Source organism: Pleurodeles waltl, chromosome 8 (assembly GCF_031143425.1).
Source record: "Pleurodeles waltl isolate 20211129_DDA chromosome 8, aPleWal1.hap1.20221129, whole genome shotgun sequence".
NCBI lineage: Eukaryota > Metazoa > Chordata > Amphibia > Caudata > Salamandridae > Pleurodeles > Pleurodeles waltl.
In genome coordinates this window covers 607,945,447-607,963,773 of record NC_090447.1, presented here as the reverse complement: position 1 = coordinate 607,963,773, position 18,327 = coordinate 607,945,447, and the positions used below count along the sequence as shown (strand labels likewise).

At 41.3% G+C, this 18,327-nt stretch overlaps 1 protein-coding gene across 1 annotated transcript in view; it reads right to left on the bottom strand.

The window, feature by feature from the left end:
- MAP3K15 (mitogen-activated protein kinase kinase kinase 15) overlaps positions 1 to 18,327 on the bottom strand; it is a 1,103,876-nt gene that overhangs the window by 160,472 nt on the left and 925,077 nt on the right. The window contains exons 17-19 of the mRNA XM_069204696.1: positions 16,538 to 16,668; positions 11,101 to 11,206; positions 8,143 to 8,300 (exon numbers count right to left, since the gene is read on the bottom strand). Of these exons, the coding sequence (XP_069060797.1) occupies positions 8,143 to 8,300; positions 11,101 to 11,206; positions 16,538 to 16,668 (395 nt within the window). The remainder of the gene's footprint in view (positions 1 to 8,142; positions 8,301 to 11,100; positions 11,207 to 16,537; positions 16,669 to 18,327) is intronic.

Genomic DNA, 18,327 nt, shown 5'->3' with positions numbered 1-18,327 from the left:
ACATACATGCGCAATGAGGTTTCTCCAACCCGGCCTGGAGAAACAGCACAGACCCCAGGCTTGTGTCTGTGTGCCAGTCCGAGCCGCTCAGACCAATCCTGATGCTGCTTACATGCTATGTTTAGCATGTAAGAGGCACCAGGATTGCTATGGAGCTTGTGCTGGTGTCCCAGTGAATGCTGGGACACCACAAGCTGTGCAAGGCGGCTGGAGGTGGCGGGAGACGGCGGCATGAGGGAAAAGGTAAGTGTTTTCTTTTTTTTTCTAAATGTTGTTTCCCCCGTTGTCCCCCCCCCGACATATGCGGGGGCCACGGCTGCACACTAATCACCTATTTTGAGCAGGTGTAACTGGGTGGGTGTGGGGGGGGCGTATGAGGCAAGGAGTGTAGTGGGGTTGAAAGGATGGGGGAGGGAAGAGGAGGATGGTCTACATAAAGCTCCCCTGTCTTTTGGAAAGGGGTCGACAGGGCCGGAGAACAGGTCTTCGCTGCACTGCAACCCATTCCCAAAGTGATTTTACCGGCCAGATTTTCCACGTGGAATTTCCCTCCTCTCACCTTATAATCGATGACCTTGCAAGCAGGCAGCGTAGCCAATGAAGTAGGCACAAAGGGTCTCACTAGAAGTTGCTTGGAAATATATAGCGATAATTTCCAAATCTACCTCTTTCGTTATCATTGCCTTTATCCCAGTACTGGGCATTTACGATTTTTGGGACTGGATTGGGGAATACCATTCAGCACCCTGAATGGATTAGCTATTTACAGCATTTTTTCCTGATTCTGGACTATTTTCTGATTCCACCTGCTTTTGCAAAATGGGATATGTAAAACGAAAAATAGGTAGTATAACTGGGCGTGATAGTAACAGAAGTTGTTCGTAAAAATATGGTGGAAATATTGAAACTGATCCTTTCGATACCATTACAATTATCCCAAAGCTGGACAATTAAGGGTTTCAGGCCTGGGGTGGGAAATAACATTCAGCACCCAGAAATAACAAGCTATTTACTGCATGTTTTTCCGATTCTGGGCTATTTTTTTATTCCAACTTGTTTTGCAAGTGGAATTCATGAAAGGAAAAGAAGATGGTATTATTGGGTATAGTAGTAACAGGAGTGGAACCTCAACTGGTAATACTGGGTTGGTTTCCATATGCAGTGAAAGTTGAACTCGTGGACAGTGAGTGGTATTTTCACAGGAAAATGAGCAAAAACACTTGTGTGCATTTGTGTATGTATGCATGTGGTAGCGCAAATCTGGGCAGAGGAGCGCTGTACATGGTCAAAGGCAGATGAAGTAGCTGGATTCTGGAAGCAGAAGTCTACTGTAGTGCATTGTGATGTAGTGTTATTCATAGATGTGCGCCTTCAACTCTTTCCTAAATTGAAGCAGCACTGAGGAGGTCCTGATGGATACAGGGATGTTGTTCTGGATCCCAGAAGGAAATGTCTTGTGCCTTGTTTTCTCTTTCTTATACCTCTTTGTTTCTAGTCTGATGGTGTCTTGGTTGCGAGCGTGCTGAGGGCCACCAACAACGAGAAGCTTTGTCTTAAAGTTAAGCAGGAGTATTGGCTGTGACGCCTTTCTAAATGATGTAGCTGGTTTTGAAGATGGTGGAAGCTGGAAAGGGGAGCCAATGGAAGTATGTTTGCAGCTTGCAGGCCACAGGTTGGCATGGACCACCTTGCTTTTCACAAGTGTCATGCCATTCTTTAAGGTGGTTACTTATTGTTCAAACAACAGAAATATTTACATTTATGGCTTGTGCGCTATAAATAATTAATGCCATAACAAATCATTAATAATAATTACAAATCACAGATTAAAACAAGATTGGAAACCTGATTTCTGTTTTCTGTGGGTAAACGTGTCTGAAGTAGAATGAACCTGAACGTCAGTAATCTAGTCTAAACTTTTGAACAGTCATTCTACCTTCCACGGTATTTCTCTAAAGGTTTTTGCATGGATACAATAATGACAATTAGGCACAATCCTTAGCCAGGACAGGTTAGTGTAGTATTCTGCACCACAGTAGCAAAACATAATCTCCCATTAGCCTCCCTGTAGCCAGTGCACAAGGTCCAGCCCTGCAGCTCTTGTGTCTTTGGACTCTTTTCTCCGCCAGAATTTGTGGAAAATTCAACATGATTTACAACACCACAACAGGGATTGTAATGATTTTTGAGGGATCAGCATCTAATCCCAACACTGGGATCAAGGTTAGCAGTGAATACTTTTTTACACTTTTTAATTATTTCTGACATTTGCTGGATATCTTTTGCCTAACTTCCCAACACACGAATTTACTCAGATCTGACTTGAAAGTCTCCAGCCTATTGTGAGCCTTATTTGTGGACTGCATTGATAATGTACCTTTCTTCTCAAAGCAAAACAATGCATTTAGCCAGCACTTGTTTAGTTTCAGGTATACTTTATTCACCCAGGCACAGGATATTACATCCAATAGAGCTGACATAGGCGGCCAGACTTACTAACATTTTAAGCCAGGTTTGCATCACAAAAGGGGCTCATACCAGCACATAGGATTTAGATTCACTTTCCAGCACTAAACTTGTCAAATTCAGTGCTGGCAACTAGCCCTAAATTAACACAAAATGCAATTAATTTTTTCCCATCAAATTTCCCATGAATCTGTCTCCAATCATTGACAGCCAAGAGGCCAAGTTTGATGCTATTGGCTCCTTTGATTGCTAAGAATTCTACGGAGGATCCGACACTCAGTGGCATACATAGACAGGAAGAAACAGAAACACTGAATCAATGGTCCCTCTCAGATAAAAAAGAGGTTACCAAATATAATTAGAACATGCAATCTATATAGCCTCCTTAGGTGACCACAGTGGATGCAGATGGCAAGCAGAGGAGTCAGTGCCAATATTCCACACTTCAGGAAGAAACAGAGCCACTCTCATATCCATATCTGGAAGCTGCTATTGCACACACTTAAGAACTCATAATTGTGAAGCCATCAGCCACTGTGCACAAATGATCATGCAGAGAAACAAGGACTGTCTCTGCCACTCTTAAAGGAATTATATCAGACTAAAATGGTTCTTTCAAGGAATTTGATTCCATAATTTCCAGAACGTTTGCAGTAACTACTCGTTTAGTTTTTGTAAGTATGCCTATTTTTAGTTGGTCTTCAATTACCTGGGTTGGCCTTTCTGGAGATAAAGACCTAACAATAGCTTGTATATGGCTATTTTTAGTTGGTCTTCAATTACCTGGGTTGGCCTTTCTGGAGATAAAGACCTAACTATAGCTTGTATATCGCCAACATGAGCAAGTCTGAAATCAAGAACATATATTAGGACAGGGGGGTTGGTAAACAGAGTCTAAAAAAGTGTCTGATAGTTTGGGAGGGTAGGATTCAGGGAATGCGAGAATATAGTGCAGTAAAAAAGAGATTATTATGAGTAAACATTCCATCTGCCCAACGATAATGGTTAGAACTTGCACTTAAAGAGTAGAAAGTTATCAACATTCAATAAGTGTTGTGTGCAGAGAAGTGTGGCACAATGGTTAGAGTGGTTAGAGTGGCAGACCTCTGATAGAGAGATGTGGCCCAAGACCAGGGTTCAATTCCCGCCTTAGTGGGTCTTGGGCTCAATTCCCTTGGACCAGATAATTCTCACCTCAGTACCTAATCTAATTAATGGGTCCCACTCTGTAACTCTGGGCAATAGCTTGCTTTATCTCCACGACAGCACTTGGATTCCTGGCTTCACCATGGGTGTGCCCAGGAGTGGGTGCCTCACAGGGAAAAGCCAGGAGGGATTCCACAGCGGTATGCATACAACGCCTTGAGACCCTAATGGGTAAGTAGTGTGCTATACAAGTGCGAAGTGTTTACAGTTTTGCACATGCAAAGATTATGCCAATGTACTAAACACCAGAAATCATAATAATCGTTTTCCGGGAGCAAACCCTCAAACTGACTAAGATGCCATTCCAGAAAATATTAGTATCTTCCTTTTCTGTTCATGCTTGAACAGGGTTGACTGAACAGGGTTGATTAAGTACAGAGTTATATTGTGTTTGCATTGGACTGTGCTTGGCTCCTTCACATTTCTTTCAGTGCTTCGCCTCTGCTAATATTATTATGTAATAACCTGCCTCCAAAGGAAAACAACTTTGCCAAATTTTTGTAAAATAGGTCTGTTACTCAAGCACATTTTTGCAATAAGAGTATTTCAGGAGACTGGCATCCAAGAAAAGTAGTGGTTTTGTATATATGGCTTCAAAATGCCAATTACATCTGAGCCAAGAGATAAAATAGGACAGGTGATGTACATAGATTATCGCCAAAGTTAAAACCCATACAGACATTACAATAAGCTTGACAAAAACTGTAACCAAAACAGAAAGTGTCAATTAAAATTGACCTTAGTTTCAGTAGATTAAAGGTAAAATGATAAATGTGAAAAGAAGGCAATCATTTTGACTGCTACAGGAATTTGGTGAGGTCTTCATCAGGTCAGGTCAATTTATGGAGAATGTAAATCTACACAGGTGGTAACCACAATAGGTTAGAGGAAAAAGGTTTAAAGGCTGCCCATGTGGTGAGCAAAGGGTTTGAAAGATACCCCCCTGTTTTATGCTGTCAAGTATTAACTGCAGTACATGGGAGAAGTCTTATTCCTGCAGTAAAAAATGGTCTGAGGAGCACTCATGCAAACGCTGACTGTTTAAAACCTAGGACTTTTGGCTTATTTTTAATTACTGAAGCCTGTCAAAATATGATACTCCATGTGATCTTAAAAAGTCTGATTCATTTTGTCATGAAGGATTAAAGGAGTACCAACCCACTTGGTTACTGTCTGGGTATTCTGGTTTTACCCCAGCAGAGTCCATAAAAATGCAGTACTCTGCCACTGGACGCGAATAAGCCTGATGCAAGTGTGGTTTCGATGTGCCAAAGGCTGGCAAACTTTGTTAATGATACAGATCATGAATTGCATGTTGTGCAGAAATAGCTGATGCCCTTAGCCCATTGCTCAGGTTGGCAGTAGCCTGTGGTAACAAGAAGCCATGAACCTCCACTGCTTGCGACTATTATCGCTGCCAAGCAGGAAGCATAGCTTACAACCGTCTTTGTTTTAACCCTCTGTCGCCCATGACTGGCTGAGTTCATCTCCTCTCACAACATCCTAATCCATTTGGTATGTGCAAGGGGGAAACAATAAAGCTTAAAGAAAGCAGATACCTTTACTTGGAGATAGCCACACCACATATTCCCTACCTAATGTCACCACATATGCCTGCTGATGTGCCACAATAAACCTTTCATTTATTGCAGTACTTTATTATTTTGCAGCTATTCCACTCCCTTCTTCGGGTAGTAAATTTTCATCTGCATGGTTTAATCTCAAAATAAATAAGAAAACAAAGGATGTGTTCACAATATAAGTATAGGGCCCCTGGGCCTTCAACAATGTCCACAGTGATGGTGGGCACATTTCTTTTTTCACCCTTTTACCAGTAACAAGCATTTTAGGAATGGGATACATTGGGGTCCGGGGGTTCTGACTTACTAGTCTAAATCCAATCTACCAAACACGTAAAGCAGTGTATACATTGGGGGTTCTGATTCTAATTAAACAAAACTTGGGGAAAGTCCTTACATTGGGAGGGACGGGGTGATCAGATTTACTATGCTTACTCTGATCTAACAAATATTGGGGAACACTGCGTGATGAATATGGGCATAAAAAATCTGGCCATACACACGTATTGCAGAAAAAATATTGAGGTCCAAGGGATTCACTTTTCTTACTTGCAATGTAAGGTACATCAGCTACAAAAATATCTTGGACAAAAACATTGATATTACATAGGTATATATATATATATATGTATGTATATATATATATATATATATATATATATATATATATATATATATATATATATATATATATATATATATATATATATATACACTCATCTACCTTTAGAATTAGGTGTCATTTTGTGTCTGATCACTCTGGGTGTAAACAGCTGAATGCTGAGGACATGTCTTCCTTTCTAAAAAAGGAGAGGTCTAATAAAATCAGTTATGACGACCCTGTACAGTGCTCTGCTGTAGTTTGGCAGGTGTCTGCTATAGAAAGTATACATACATACATACATACATACATACATACATACATACATGAATACATAGCCTTCTGATCATGTAGGAATATATTTTGTTGATTAAATGTTGTCTTCCACCAATAGGTTGGAAGCTAATATGGCCATATTTTTGTTTCACTTCTCAAGATTTCTTCTTAACACATTTCAGATAGGACTTCTAAGAAAGAGGCTTCTAGGCTGGAATGTGAAGAAAGCTGAGGGAAAGCTGATAAGTGAAAAACCTAGATTCAGCAGCTTCTAGTGCTCTCTTGTAGAAACATATGGTTTAGGTCTTTGAACCTGTGAGAGAAACTATCTATGGCTGCATGACAAATAAGATCATATCTGTGGATTGCTCATGCCCTGGGAGAAGATACTGCTTGAGATAGCATGGTAGGCAACAGAATAGAAGGAAGGAAGACCATGGCTTGAAATGAATTTGTGCTACACAGGACATAGTTCAAAAATAGTCCTTTGCTCTGCTCCTGAAGCAGCTGATTAGGAGATGTGGGCATTTAAATTACATTTTCTGTAAAGTGAAATTGTGTGTGAAATCTAATCATTCCTAAATCTTTGAAAGGGTCATTTAGACCCATGTGTCAAAAGATGGAAAAAGAAAAATAAGTAAACCATTTTAAGTAATATTTGTACCGGGGACTGGGTATTAATATTAATATCAGCTGATTGAGTAGAAATTAGCTCATTTATAATTTATGCTAAATAATTGTTACAGAATGTGCATATTTTGCACTTAGTAGCACCCCATGTATATGCCTTTTTTTAAACTGCTATTTTTGAGATTGAGGGATGAGATTTAATTAGGATATGTGCATTTCTGTAGGAGGGATTAATATGCCATTATAGAAGTAAACATTATCCAGTACTGGTACAATAAAATGAAAACAAGCAGGGCTCTCATACAGAACTTTTTGGAGGCTGTACTCTCTTATGGAACACCATGGCACCTTGGCAGACATTGGGTAGTATATGGTTACTTAGTGTGATAGTGGAGGCACAAAGTGAAGAAAACACATTTTTCACACTCTCAGCATGGTCCAATATCAAGAACAAACCAGAAACTGGTCATATAAAGTGAGTGCCTACAGTTGGGAAATGTCTTGCATGTGGTTTACGCAGATTATCAGACAGCTTCCAGAATTGTCATGGGAGCTCTAGACTCCACAATGCAGTCCAGCCATATAAGAAGAATTTATGTCTAAATTTGTATTCAGACGAAATAAAAAGTGAGGGTGGAATATTTGAATTATCCTAAGGCTAGGCTACATCACTGTATCATGGCTATCACCACATCCACTGAGGTTTGCTATCTGAGTGCTTGTTCACTGTTCATACACCTGGCACAGCCCAAGAGTATGATGGGATCTGCTAGAGCTAAAAGAACTTTGGTAATTTGGAATGATGTATCACATCACATTACACCTTACACAGGAAAATCTGGTGTCTACTAGCCAAGAATCGTGGTACTGGAGCTATCACCTGGAGTACTTAAGAAAACATCAGGAGTGGAAACAGGTTGTCACTGTCCCATGTCAAAACGTCAACAAGACTGTTCTTTGAACTTCACTTAACTTAGTAGGTAGCAACTTGAAAAGCATTAACTGGCCAACACAACTTAAAGTGCACTCTTAGGTGATGCACCACAGCTCATCTCTTGATGTCTTTTATCTGCCATCCAAAATCATTACTAGACCTGTAACCGTATTCTCTAGGAATGATAAACAGGATTTCCTCTCAACAGCGTAAGAGTTAAACCTATTTCAGTGTGTTAATTGGTTTATTGCTCTCCTCTCAAGTACTTCATAATGTTGCCTCAGACGTAATACTTGTCGTTTGAGAAATTCCCGTTTTTCATTGGCTCTTGATGATTTAATTTTATTCTTCTGTCCATTCATCATTTACACAATCTTCATTTTTGATTTTTTAAAGGAAAATACTAAAAAGGGTACGTGTAAAAATGTACTTAATGTATATAATCTTACCTTAAACATGGCAGCTTGTGGTTCTCCTAGTTCATGAAATGGAGGTTTGCCCGTGGCCATTTCAATAATAGTACAGCCGAGAGACCATATATCAGCTGGAGCACCATATCCTCGAGGTCCCTTGTCAATTATTTCGGGTGCCATGTATTGCAAAGTTCCTGATAAAACACAACAAACAATTACTAAAATTAATCTCACATTTTTATGGTAACAGTTTTTTAACATAATTAGGACAAGTATAACTAGATAGAATACGATGCGTTTGAATATTTTTATCAACAGGATGATAAGCCCTCATCCACGCAGTAAGAGTCATGCTTCATCACTGGACCTACCTCCCCCGACCCCCAAGCACCGATCTTACTGATCTTAATGATCTTGGTGCAAGCTTCTACCTGTATAAGGAAGCTTGTGATGTGTTCTGTTTTTTCAGAGATTATGTCACACTGGGTGTCTGGTGATGAGAGTGCATGTCTTGGATGAAGGGGTTTTGTGCGAAAGTGAAAGAGTGTGAATTAAAACTACCAATTAATGGACAGGATGTAACGTTTACTGTGTCCCCAATGTTAGAAGTAAAAGAAATGGGGATTAATTTGACCCACAAGGAAGGGTCAACATGTTTCTGCCCATGTAGCATCCTCAATTGAGGTGTAAGGGCATGCTTCAGGGCTGTGGTTCTGTCTCTGCTACCAGAATGTAAAGTAAATAAGATGAAAAAGCAGAAAGGAAAGAGTTAAAGCCAGTGGTCTAGAAGTTTCAAAAGATAGATCCACCTGGTTAGGACTATCCCTTCTTTAGGGATTTATCACCTCATCTCAATGGTGGATTAATGGATCCAGGTTGTTACAGGCTCTGGGTCCCAGCCAGGTATCCTTCCAATCAAGAGAACTTTGGATATATTTTTTTAAAGAGACAGCTCCCTAGGGGGCGGTGAGAGGCCCTGTAGAGCCTTTTGCCTGGATTATAATGTATATCAGAATACTCTGCATGGGGAATCAGAGATTCCTGAAAGATCTTGCCCTGTTTTTTTTATATCAGACTACAGCTGCTGTGGAGCTTTGTTCCAGCAATATAATGGATAAATGCTGCACACACTTTCTGACACATTATATGCTTCTCAATAAAGTTCCATCAAGGTTATTATAATAAGTGAATAACAAGGTAACCGAAGAATGTGGGGTAGAGGTATGGGTCAAGCTGCTTTGTTATTCACAAGAGATTATCAGGGTGTCAAGCACCAGAAGTAACCTCTTAATAACTGTACTAAAAGGCAATATATGTTCATTAGGGCACCAGGAGCCCCCCCCAGACTTGTTACATTGCAGCACAATTTGGCCTAGGTAGGGGTGGTTAATAGCTATACCCTCAACACGTTTTAGGCTGTATGTTAGCACACAACAATACATTTCAAATTCGTGAAGAGACCTCATTGGAAAAAGAGCTTTCAAAGTGAACCATACATGGTTATCAATTCTACTGCATTTCCTACCAGAATAAATTGGTATAAACCTCTAATGTTTAAACTTTTAGTACTGCCTTACTAAGAATTCCTTCAATTGTTCATATACGCTCTATCAATGTGCCTACTACAAATACAAATGTATATACCCAGATGAGAAACTGCTTAAATTAAATAATTTTCTTAAGTCCTAACAATTCATTCCACAATATTATCTAAATCTTAACAAATTAGCAGGGAGATATATTACTTGACATTTACATTGCAAGTTGCCTAATTTGTCTCTTACACTTCTAATGTACCCCAATCCTCTAAGGGATACTGTTTCCAGGTTGGGTTCTTTTTTGCACACCTGTGGCAAGAATGAACCTCATTCCAGAGTCACATCATGTTTGGATTCTGTACAGCATTAACATCTAAAAGTTGCTAATCTGCTTTTTGGAACACTTACATTATGCCAAAGATAGCGTCTCTTTGGAGAGAAGTTTGCAAACTTTTCATGATTATTCTTGTTGCACCTATAACAACCAGGGCTATTTTTTGCCATATTCCGCATTGGAGATGTTACAGTCTTCATTTCCAGGTTCGTATGTTATCGGCTTTTGCCTTTCTGTGAGTTGGGCAAAGTAACTGCTGAGGACTGGGCCCTGTATAGTCGCAGCCATTCCTCTAAAACTATGCAAGGTTCTTTGCCAGTTTTATTGGCTGTCACAGGACCTCATTTTATTGTAAACAGTCCAAACGTCAGTCTGGTAATCAGTGCTTGAAATGGAAAAATTAAAGTGCCGGTACTCTGTGCCAGAGTACCTGCTTGTTCCTGAGAAGTGCTGGTACTCTCCTATTAAAAGTATTACGTTTTTCTTGAAATGTGCCGGTACTCTCCCTCTCAAAATAAAAAAGTGCCGGTACTCAGTACCGGACAGTACCGGCCCATTTAAAGCACTGCTGGTAATATAAGTTATAATGCTTACACAATTTCCAGTGGATGAAACCAGCAGAATGTAGTTCTGTCTGTTTGTATTACAGCCTTCTAACATACACTATGTATGGGCCGCTAGTGTGCACAAAATGATCTTTCATGGAAACAGTCAGGAAAACTAGGAAGATTATGCTGGAAGGACTTCAGAGGTTTGTGTAAGCATAAGGTCATGTGGTACTACCTGCATCTATTGGTCTCTTCTCCCTTTCTTTCGTTTCTTCATTTTTACAGAGCAGCAGCGCCCGGCTGGTTCTACAACTACATAACATGACCACAAACGTTGATGTCTGATCTGTGTGACCTAATGCCAGGCACTGCAATAATTCTGCACTTCACTTCCTAACCTACAACTCCAATGTGAATTGCTGAACCACTTTCCACTATAAAGTCACCTGTCTTAGGTTTAGGCAACTAAACAAAACCAGTAAGAAGACAAAAACACATTTATGAATAGAAAAACCAAAGACAATGCAAAAAACAGAACAACAGCAGTAAGTACATTTGGGTTAATCAATTTTACCAGTAAATGTCTCAGTGCATGGGTTTACCCCTGCAAGTCGCTTTGAAGTCCCAAAGTCAGAGATTTTCACCACACCACTGTACGTGTTCACTAGAACATTATCCCCCTGTGAAATGAGAAGAGAGATGTTTGTTTATATTATTTAACCTTAAGCTATAGTTAAGATATGCTTTAGAAGTACTAGTTAAGCATACAGTTAGCAAATTCTTTCCTAAAAAGAATTTTCTAAAGGCATTATTTCACCTAACTCCCATTAATGGTATGCAAATAGTGATTATCTGAAGACAGTAGGGAACAGTAAATGCACTTTAATTCAGCTGAAAAACCAATTTATCAGCAAGGTTTCCTAACCAATATATCACTTCTTAAAGCTGAAAATAGATATTTGAAAATAATCACGCACACCGTATACTGTGATAAACCTTTTCAATTCCAATCTGTGCACCTGTAGTTCACAGGGAAAATTCCAACCAGTCGCGCGGGTTTAATGTTATACTGATGGACATCTCTCGTCCCCGGTCAAGAACACTGACAATAAATGCCTAGTCGAGTTCACATTTTCTGTAACCCAAAAAACTAACAGCGTCATCAACATGCAGCTTACAATGTGCAATGTACGAGCTCCTGCAGTCAATGTTTTAATAGTGTTACACTAGGAGGAACACACAAAGCCATGTGAGCAAATCTGGAGATATAAAAGAGATGCAAACTGGGGCATTGCTGGGCTCCACTTTGGAGGGTTTGTGGCCCTGAGGCACAGGCATCGAATGGCTAAGCTCGCCCTTGAGTCGCATAGATATTAAAGGCATAAAGTCGTTGGAGAGAGAGAGAGAGGTTAGAAACAGCCACAGGTCAGCTTCACGTCTAAAAGAACACTGGGCCAGATATAGGAAGCACTTTGCGAGTCGCAAACGGCAAAATTTGCCGTTTGCGACTCGCAAATGCGTGTTTCCTATGCAGAAATGCATTTTGCGAGTCGTTACCGACTCGCAAAATGCATTTCCGAATCGCAAATAGGAAGGGGTGTTCCCTTCCTATTTGCGATTCGCAATGGTATGCAATTCCATTTGTGACCGCTTATGCGGTCGCAAATGGAGTCGCAGTTACCATCCACTTGAAGTGGATGGTAACCCATTCGCAAACGGGAAGGGGTCCCCATGGGACCCCTTCCCCTTTGTGAATGGACCCCAAAATATTTTTTCAGGGCAGGGAGTGGTCCAAGGGACCACTCCCTGCCCTGAAAAAACCGAAACAAAAGGTTTCGGATTTTTTGAAATGCAGCTCGTTTTCCCTTAGGGAAAACGGGCTACATTAAAAAAAAAAAAAACTGCTTTATTGAAAAGCAGGTCGCTAACATGGAGGCCTGCTGACTACAGCAGGCCTCCATGTTAGCGAGTGCCTATACTCGCTATGGGGCCGCAATTTGCGACCCACCTCATTATTATTAATGAGGTGGGTCATTGCGACCCCATAGCGAGTTTCAGTCGGTGTCTGAGACACCGTACTGCATAGCAATTTGCGACTTGCAAATTGCGAGTCGCAGGGACTCGCAATTTGCAAGTCGCAAATTGCATTTTTGCTACATCTGGCCCACTGTGTCTTGCTGGTGCATCTAAAGGGCTATTAATCGCAATTCCCAGGTGAAGGAAGGATAGGCTCATGTCTCAGAAAAGCCACTAGGGCAATGGTCTGGGTAGACAATCATCTTGCCAGCACTTCAAAAACCTGTGATAGAATCCACCTCCTATATTTGTGATGCCTCGAGATGGTACAACTGAGGTGCAGTTAGGTGAATGTAATAGTAACAACAGTCTACGGTCTGGGGCTACAGTCCTGCTTCTACTTGGAGAGGCGTGAAAACGTTAGTCACCAACACTTGAAGCTTTTGCGAGGTTTGGTAACAAACCCTAATATTCTGTCCAGTTTTGCACAATGCTACTGGCCGAATATACTTTCAGATGAACTATTTACCACAAGTGTCCCCAAAAGTATGCTGCCCAAGTTCTACCAACCAAGACTCTGTGCCACAAAAGTATCACCCAGCAATTAGTGATATTGGGCCACTTTCGTTTAGGGTCTAAGGGCCATATGTACGAAAGCTTTTTCCCATAGACACAGAATGGGTAAAATCCTTTGGTACATCTGGCCCTAAGTCAGTTTATTATTCCATTGTGATCATGTCTGCAATCTGCAGATGAACATTCAGTGATGCAGAGAGTTTGTATGGAGAGTGGGGATGGGAAATGAGAACCGGGATGAACGTCTACCTCTGCAGCAGCTTTCACTAATGTTGTCTATTCATTTTGAAGTAAAACTGAAAAGACATGCAGGCTAAAGGGTGTTAGCCAGGCCCTGTCAGAATGTCCTAAGACTTATGGCTATCTTCCTCTGCGCCTCCAGCATGATATGTCAGAGGCACAGGATGGTTCTTTTGACATTTAAACAACTGAGTCTCATTCCTTTAGGAGTAACTGGTCTGACGTGATTGACCTGCCACAGCCTGATTAAATTTTCAGTGCGAGCAGCCTACTCTGCTTGACACATGCCTGTCTTTCACAGTCCTACCACTCATACTTACACACTGCAGGATGTATTCAGAGCCATGTGAATACAACTTCCCAGGCAGAATACATTTTCAACTGCGACTGGCAAAGTGAATTCCGTGAAAGCTAGATTATATGCCATAGCTGTATTTCCCAATGGGTCTGGTGCAATTGGTCCCACCCAAGGCCCGAGAAGTAGTGCACCGCTAATGTGAGATGCAACATATAGCCTTGTTGTGAAGGTCTTCTCTGAAACTAACTGAAAACACTCCAGGGTGGTGCCATGTTCATGAGTTCAACTCATGATTCATCACAGCTCCACTTCACGCCGAGTGTAGCCTGTTACTCTAACAGGGCACAGCGGCTTGGTCAGTGAACATTCAACAACCATGAGTGATATTCGATGTAGCATATTAGTGCTGACAAGAACAGTCTACCACTCGCATCAATAGGACAACATGCAATCATCTTCTCTGATGTGCAGCATTAATTAAATAACTGCACAAACTGTATGTATGAGGGACCTGCCTGGTGGCTGACAGGATGGAGAATACAAGGCATACCATACCCTTATCTTAAACCCAGTGGCAGTCACACATAAATGCCTCATATGAGCAACACGTGACTGCCATAACATGAACAATGCATCCTGTTTCAACTCTGTGAACATGAGACTGACTGAAGTGTAACTGTTCACTACCTTAGTACAACAATGTGCATGATGTACTGAGAGACACATCAAATCATGTACAACAAAGTAACCTCTTAATAAAACATGTTAAGTAAATGCATAGTGTGCCTATATCTTTGTTTTCCCTCATATTTATGACATCATCCCCAAGTTTGCCTCAGCACATTTGAGGCCCCACCTCCAACCCTCACGAGCATCATCAAACTCTTCCCACCTAGGCCACTCTATAAACTCACACTCTAGCACAACCAACAGAGTAGCCTCTTCCCTGTCCAACTGGAAGTGTAGCGTACTTGGCACTTATCTTGAGTGAGCGACCCACCAACGCGCAGTAGGTGTGTACCACTATGGCAAAAATCAATGCTCACAAGCACACCATTGCTGCAAAGTAGTTGGTATCAGGAAAGTCGCTAAATATATGTATCAAAGAAGTAGGTAAATATATTGACTTTCGGTTCCTGCTCGAATCTGCGAAAATATTACGTGGGTATTTAGAGTCTGGAAAATAGGGGACATCTGGCATAATTTAGAGAATGGTTCTTCCCACCCTACTTTGGCCCTGAATAATAATGGGCTGGCGGAGTAGGCCCGATTTATCACACCCGATAAAATTAGACTCCCAGGGGTTCTGGATTTATTGGATGCAATAAACAGCACCTATTCTGAGCTTTCGGGCAATGAAATGCAGATTTTGTTGCTAATCACACCAATGCATGTTACTGTAAATATAGTGCCATTTTTCCTTGTTAAATTCTGACAGATTTGACCAGTCGAAATTTAACAAAGGTTGAAGTATTTTATGAATCAGTTAATTATCAGGTGCAGTAAGTACCGCAAAGTCTAGAATCCTGACCCCTGCGCAAACTGGGATTACCAATCCACTCATATCGAGGGCCTTAGGGTGTATAACAATGTATTCTAATGAATATTCTCTCACTGGGGGAAACACACAGCCGCCGGCATTTGGTGAATATCCTGCATCTGCTAACATCTTAATAAGCCGCGACTTAGACTCTTTCAGCTACACAGGGGGAATCTGGAGCGAGATAAACAGATACACTCAACCTTCTCAAAGGATGTAAGTGTTTTTCATGACTTCTCTGGCTAGGGCGATCACATGCCAGAAAACCCATTGAAATTGCTTATGGCTAGTTCCCGTAGTTTCAGAACAAGGCTACCCAGTATTCCAAAACTGAAACTTAAGTAGATAGGATATATATTCCAATATTGGAAATACGTTTATTCATAAGAAAACCGTATTTCACATGGAGACATGAAGAGAAAAGTAAAAGATTATAGAGGTATACAATGGGCTGGAGACACGAAAGAACAGTACAAATAACTTACTGTGAGCGAAGTGAGTCCTAGGGGTAATCACGTGATTCCCTTCATTTCATTTATGGCCCAAAATGTGGTCAAACATTGCCTTGTCCTGTTGATGACCCTCCAAGCTACGTGAATGGGATGCAACTCCTACAGCCAGGCTAAGGATGCTGCAAAGATAATGACTACTCGATCGTTTCTGGTTGATTTATAAAGACCTCTGGCTTGCTGATGGCTTGATTGGCTATATCCATTTTGTACATACACACATTTCACATATTTGATATGTACTCAATGTATGATCAAGTATGAGCACAAAACGTTTTATGATAATGTTTACCTAAGAATAAACGTTTTTGTCCAGTCATAATGGAATGTACGGCGGCTGGATTTACGGATTTTACCATATCAAGGATGTTTTATAGGAATTATTTTATTCAGACGACAGCATTACTGTGTATGTTACATTAGTCCATTGCGAACCATTGCATTCACGTGGATAGTTCCTGGGCCCACTGAGTTTTGTATTAGGAAGTTGAAACAAAGTGTAAATCCTGAAGGATTAGTGAAACCCCCTGCAGCGTCAGGTGCAATGCTTTCCTTTCATGTTAGCCATAGTTCATCTGCATCACTAAATGATAGAGCCCTCAGAAGGTTTATCATGACCATTATGATCCTAGCATAAAGAATGAAAGCATACTGACACAGTTAAAGTAACAAATGATACATCAGCGATAAGGTGAGGTGAACCTTTCGAATAATTCAAACACACACATATTTACATATATACACACACACATATATATATATATATATATATATATATATATATATATATATATACACACATACACACACACAAATATAAAACTTTGCTAACCTTTATATCTCTGTGTACAATTTGGTTCTCGTGGAGATATTTCAGGCCCTCTAGGACTTGCTTGGTGTAGAACTTTATCGTTGGTTCTTTCATTGGGCCCCATTTTGATCTCAGGAGTACAGAAAGGCTGCCTAAATGCAAGAAGAAACCATATTTATTTGTAAGCAAAACCAAGGTGCATAATATGAAAGAAACCACCGTTTTTAAAATCGAATATAGGAAAAAGTTAAACATCATAACATGATGTTATAAAACACAGGCCTTAAACACTCAGTGATCCTGCAAACGAATTGAACAATTGATGAATATGAGATGATGTAGCCCATCTAAATTGCAATCCATGAGTCGATAGGAATAAGGTGCAGTGTCAGTTACAGGGCAGTCAGGCCATGACTCTTGCTAGGCTCCAGCTCCCACTTACCTGGACTGGTCTTTTCCGGACCTGGCTATTGTACCTGAGGCCCAGCCTCCTCGAGTTTTTCCACTCGCTTTCTCTTTCACGCTTTCTCGCCTCTTCTTGAAAGTTCTCACATTACTCTCGGCCTCTCTCTGTATTGCACTTTTGTCTCCTCTTTCTGCCTTTCTTGTCGCTTTTCTCTGTCTTAGTTTGCCTTTCTGACCTTTTTTCTCCTTCTCTCGCTCTTCTGCCTTTTGTGCATCCTTCTTCTGTTTGTCCTGCTGCCTTTTTGTGCCTTTGCCTCGTTTTACTGCCTTTTTTATTACCTTTTTGTGCTTTGCCTCGTTTTCTCTGCCTTTTTATTGCCTTTTGAGCCTTTATGCCTCTGTCTTTTGTGTGCTTTTTCTGCCCTTCTTTCCCAGCTCTTGCCTCCTGTCCTGTGCCGCCTCCCTTCTCCCCTACCACCTTCCCTGTTTCTTCTGCATCTTCCTCGTGCTTCTCTCAGCTTTCGCTTCTCACCCTTAGCCCCCGCACCTCCCCCTCCCAAAACTTACACAATGGTGGCCACTGCATGACCACATTGAGCAGGTGCGTAAGCCCTAGCTATACCCTACCAGGACTGGTCCTCCAACCAGTCTGAGGCCCTTCTGGACTCGGCCGTTGGGCCTGACAACCCTCCTCCTTTCACTCTTCCTCTTGCTCTCTCTCTTTCACGCTCTTTCTCACCTCTTCTTCAGGCTTCTCGCCTCTCTCTCTTCATTGCACTTTTGCCTCCTTTTTCTGACTTTCTTATCGTTTTTCTGCCTTTCTATTTGCCTTTTGCTAATCTGTCATTTTTGCTCCTCATCTTGCTCTTCTTCCTTTTGTGCCTCCTTTTTCCTTTTGCCCTTTGCGTTGTTGCCTTTTCATGCTCTTGCCATGTTTTTTCCTGTCTCTTTGTGCCTTTCTACCTCTCTGCCTTTTGTGTCTTTTTCTCCCTTTTTCCCCTGATTTCCCCTCTTGTGCTCTTCCACTTCCGTTCTTCCCCCACTCATTACATGTTTCCCACGTCTTCCTTTTGCTTCTTTTTCCTTCCCCTTCCAAATTCCCAGCCCCCATGCTCCTCCCCCTCCCAGGACATACTTAATGGTGGCCGCAGCTTGACCGTGACACTGGCATGCTAAATGCAAGCCATCTGCGCCTATCCGTGCCTGGACTGTGCCAGCCCCACGGACCCTGATCTGTCTAATCTATGCCACTACACTCCCTCCCACCTGCCTACTCTCAACACCAGACCCCTACACAACAACTGCCTCCACACCACACCCCTCTGCAGAGTTGGATCTTTCTCCTGTGTGCACAGCCGTTTCTCCTGTAGTGACATTCCCACTCTTCCCAACACACTCTCCTTGCA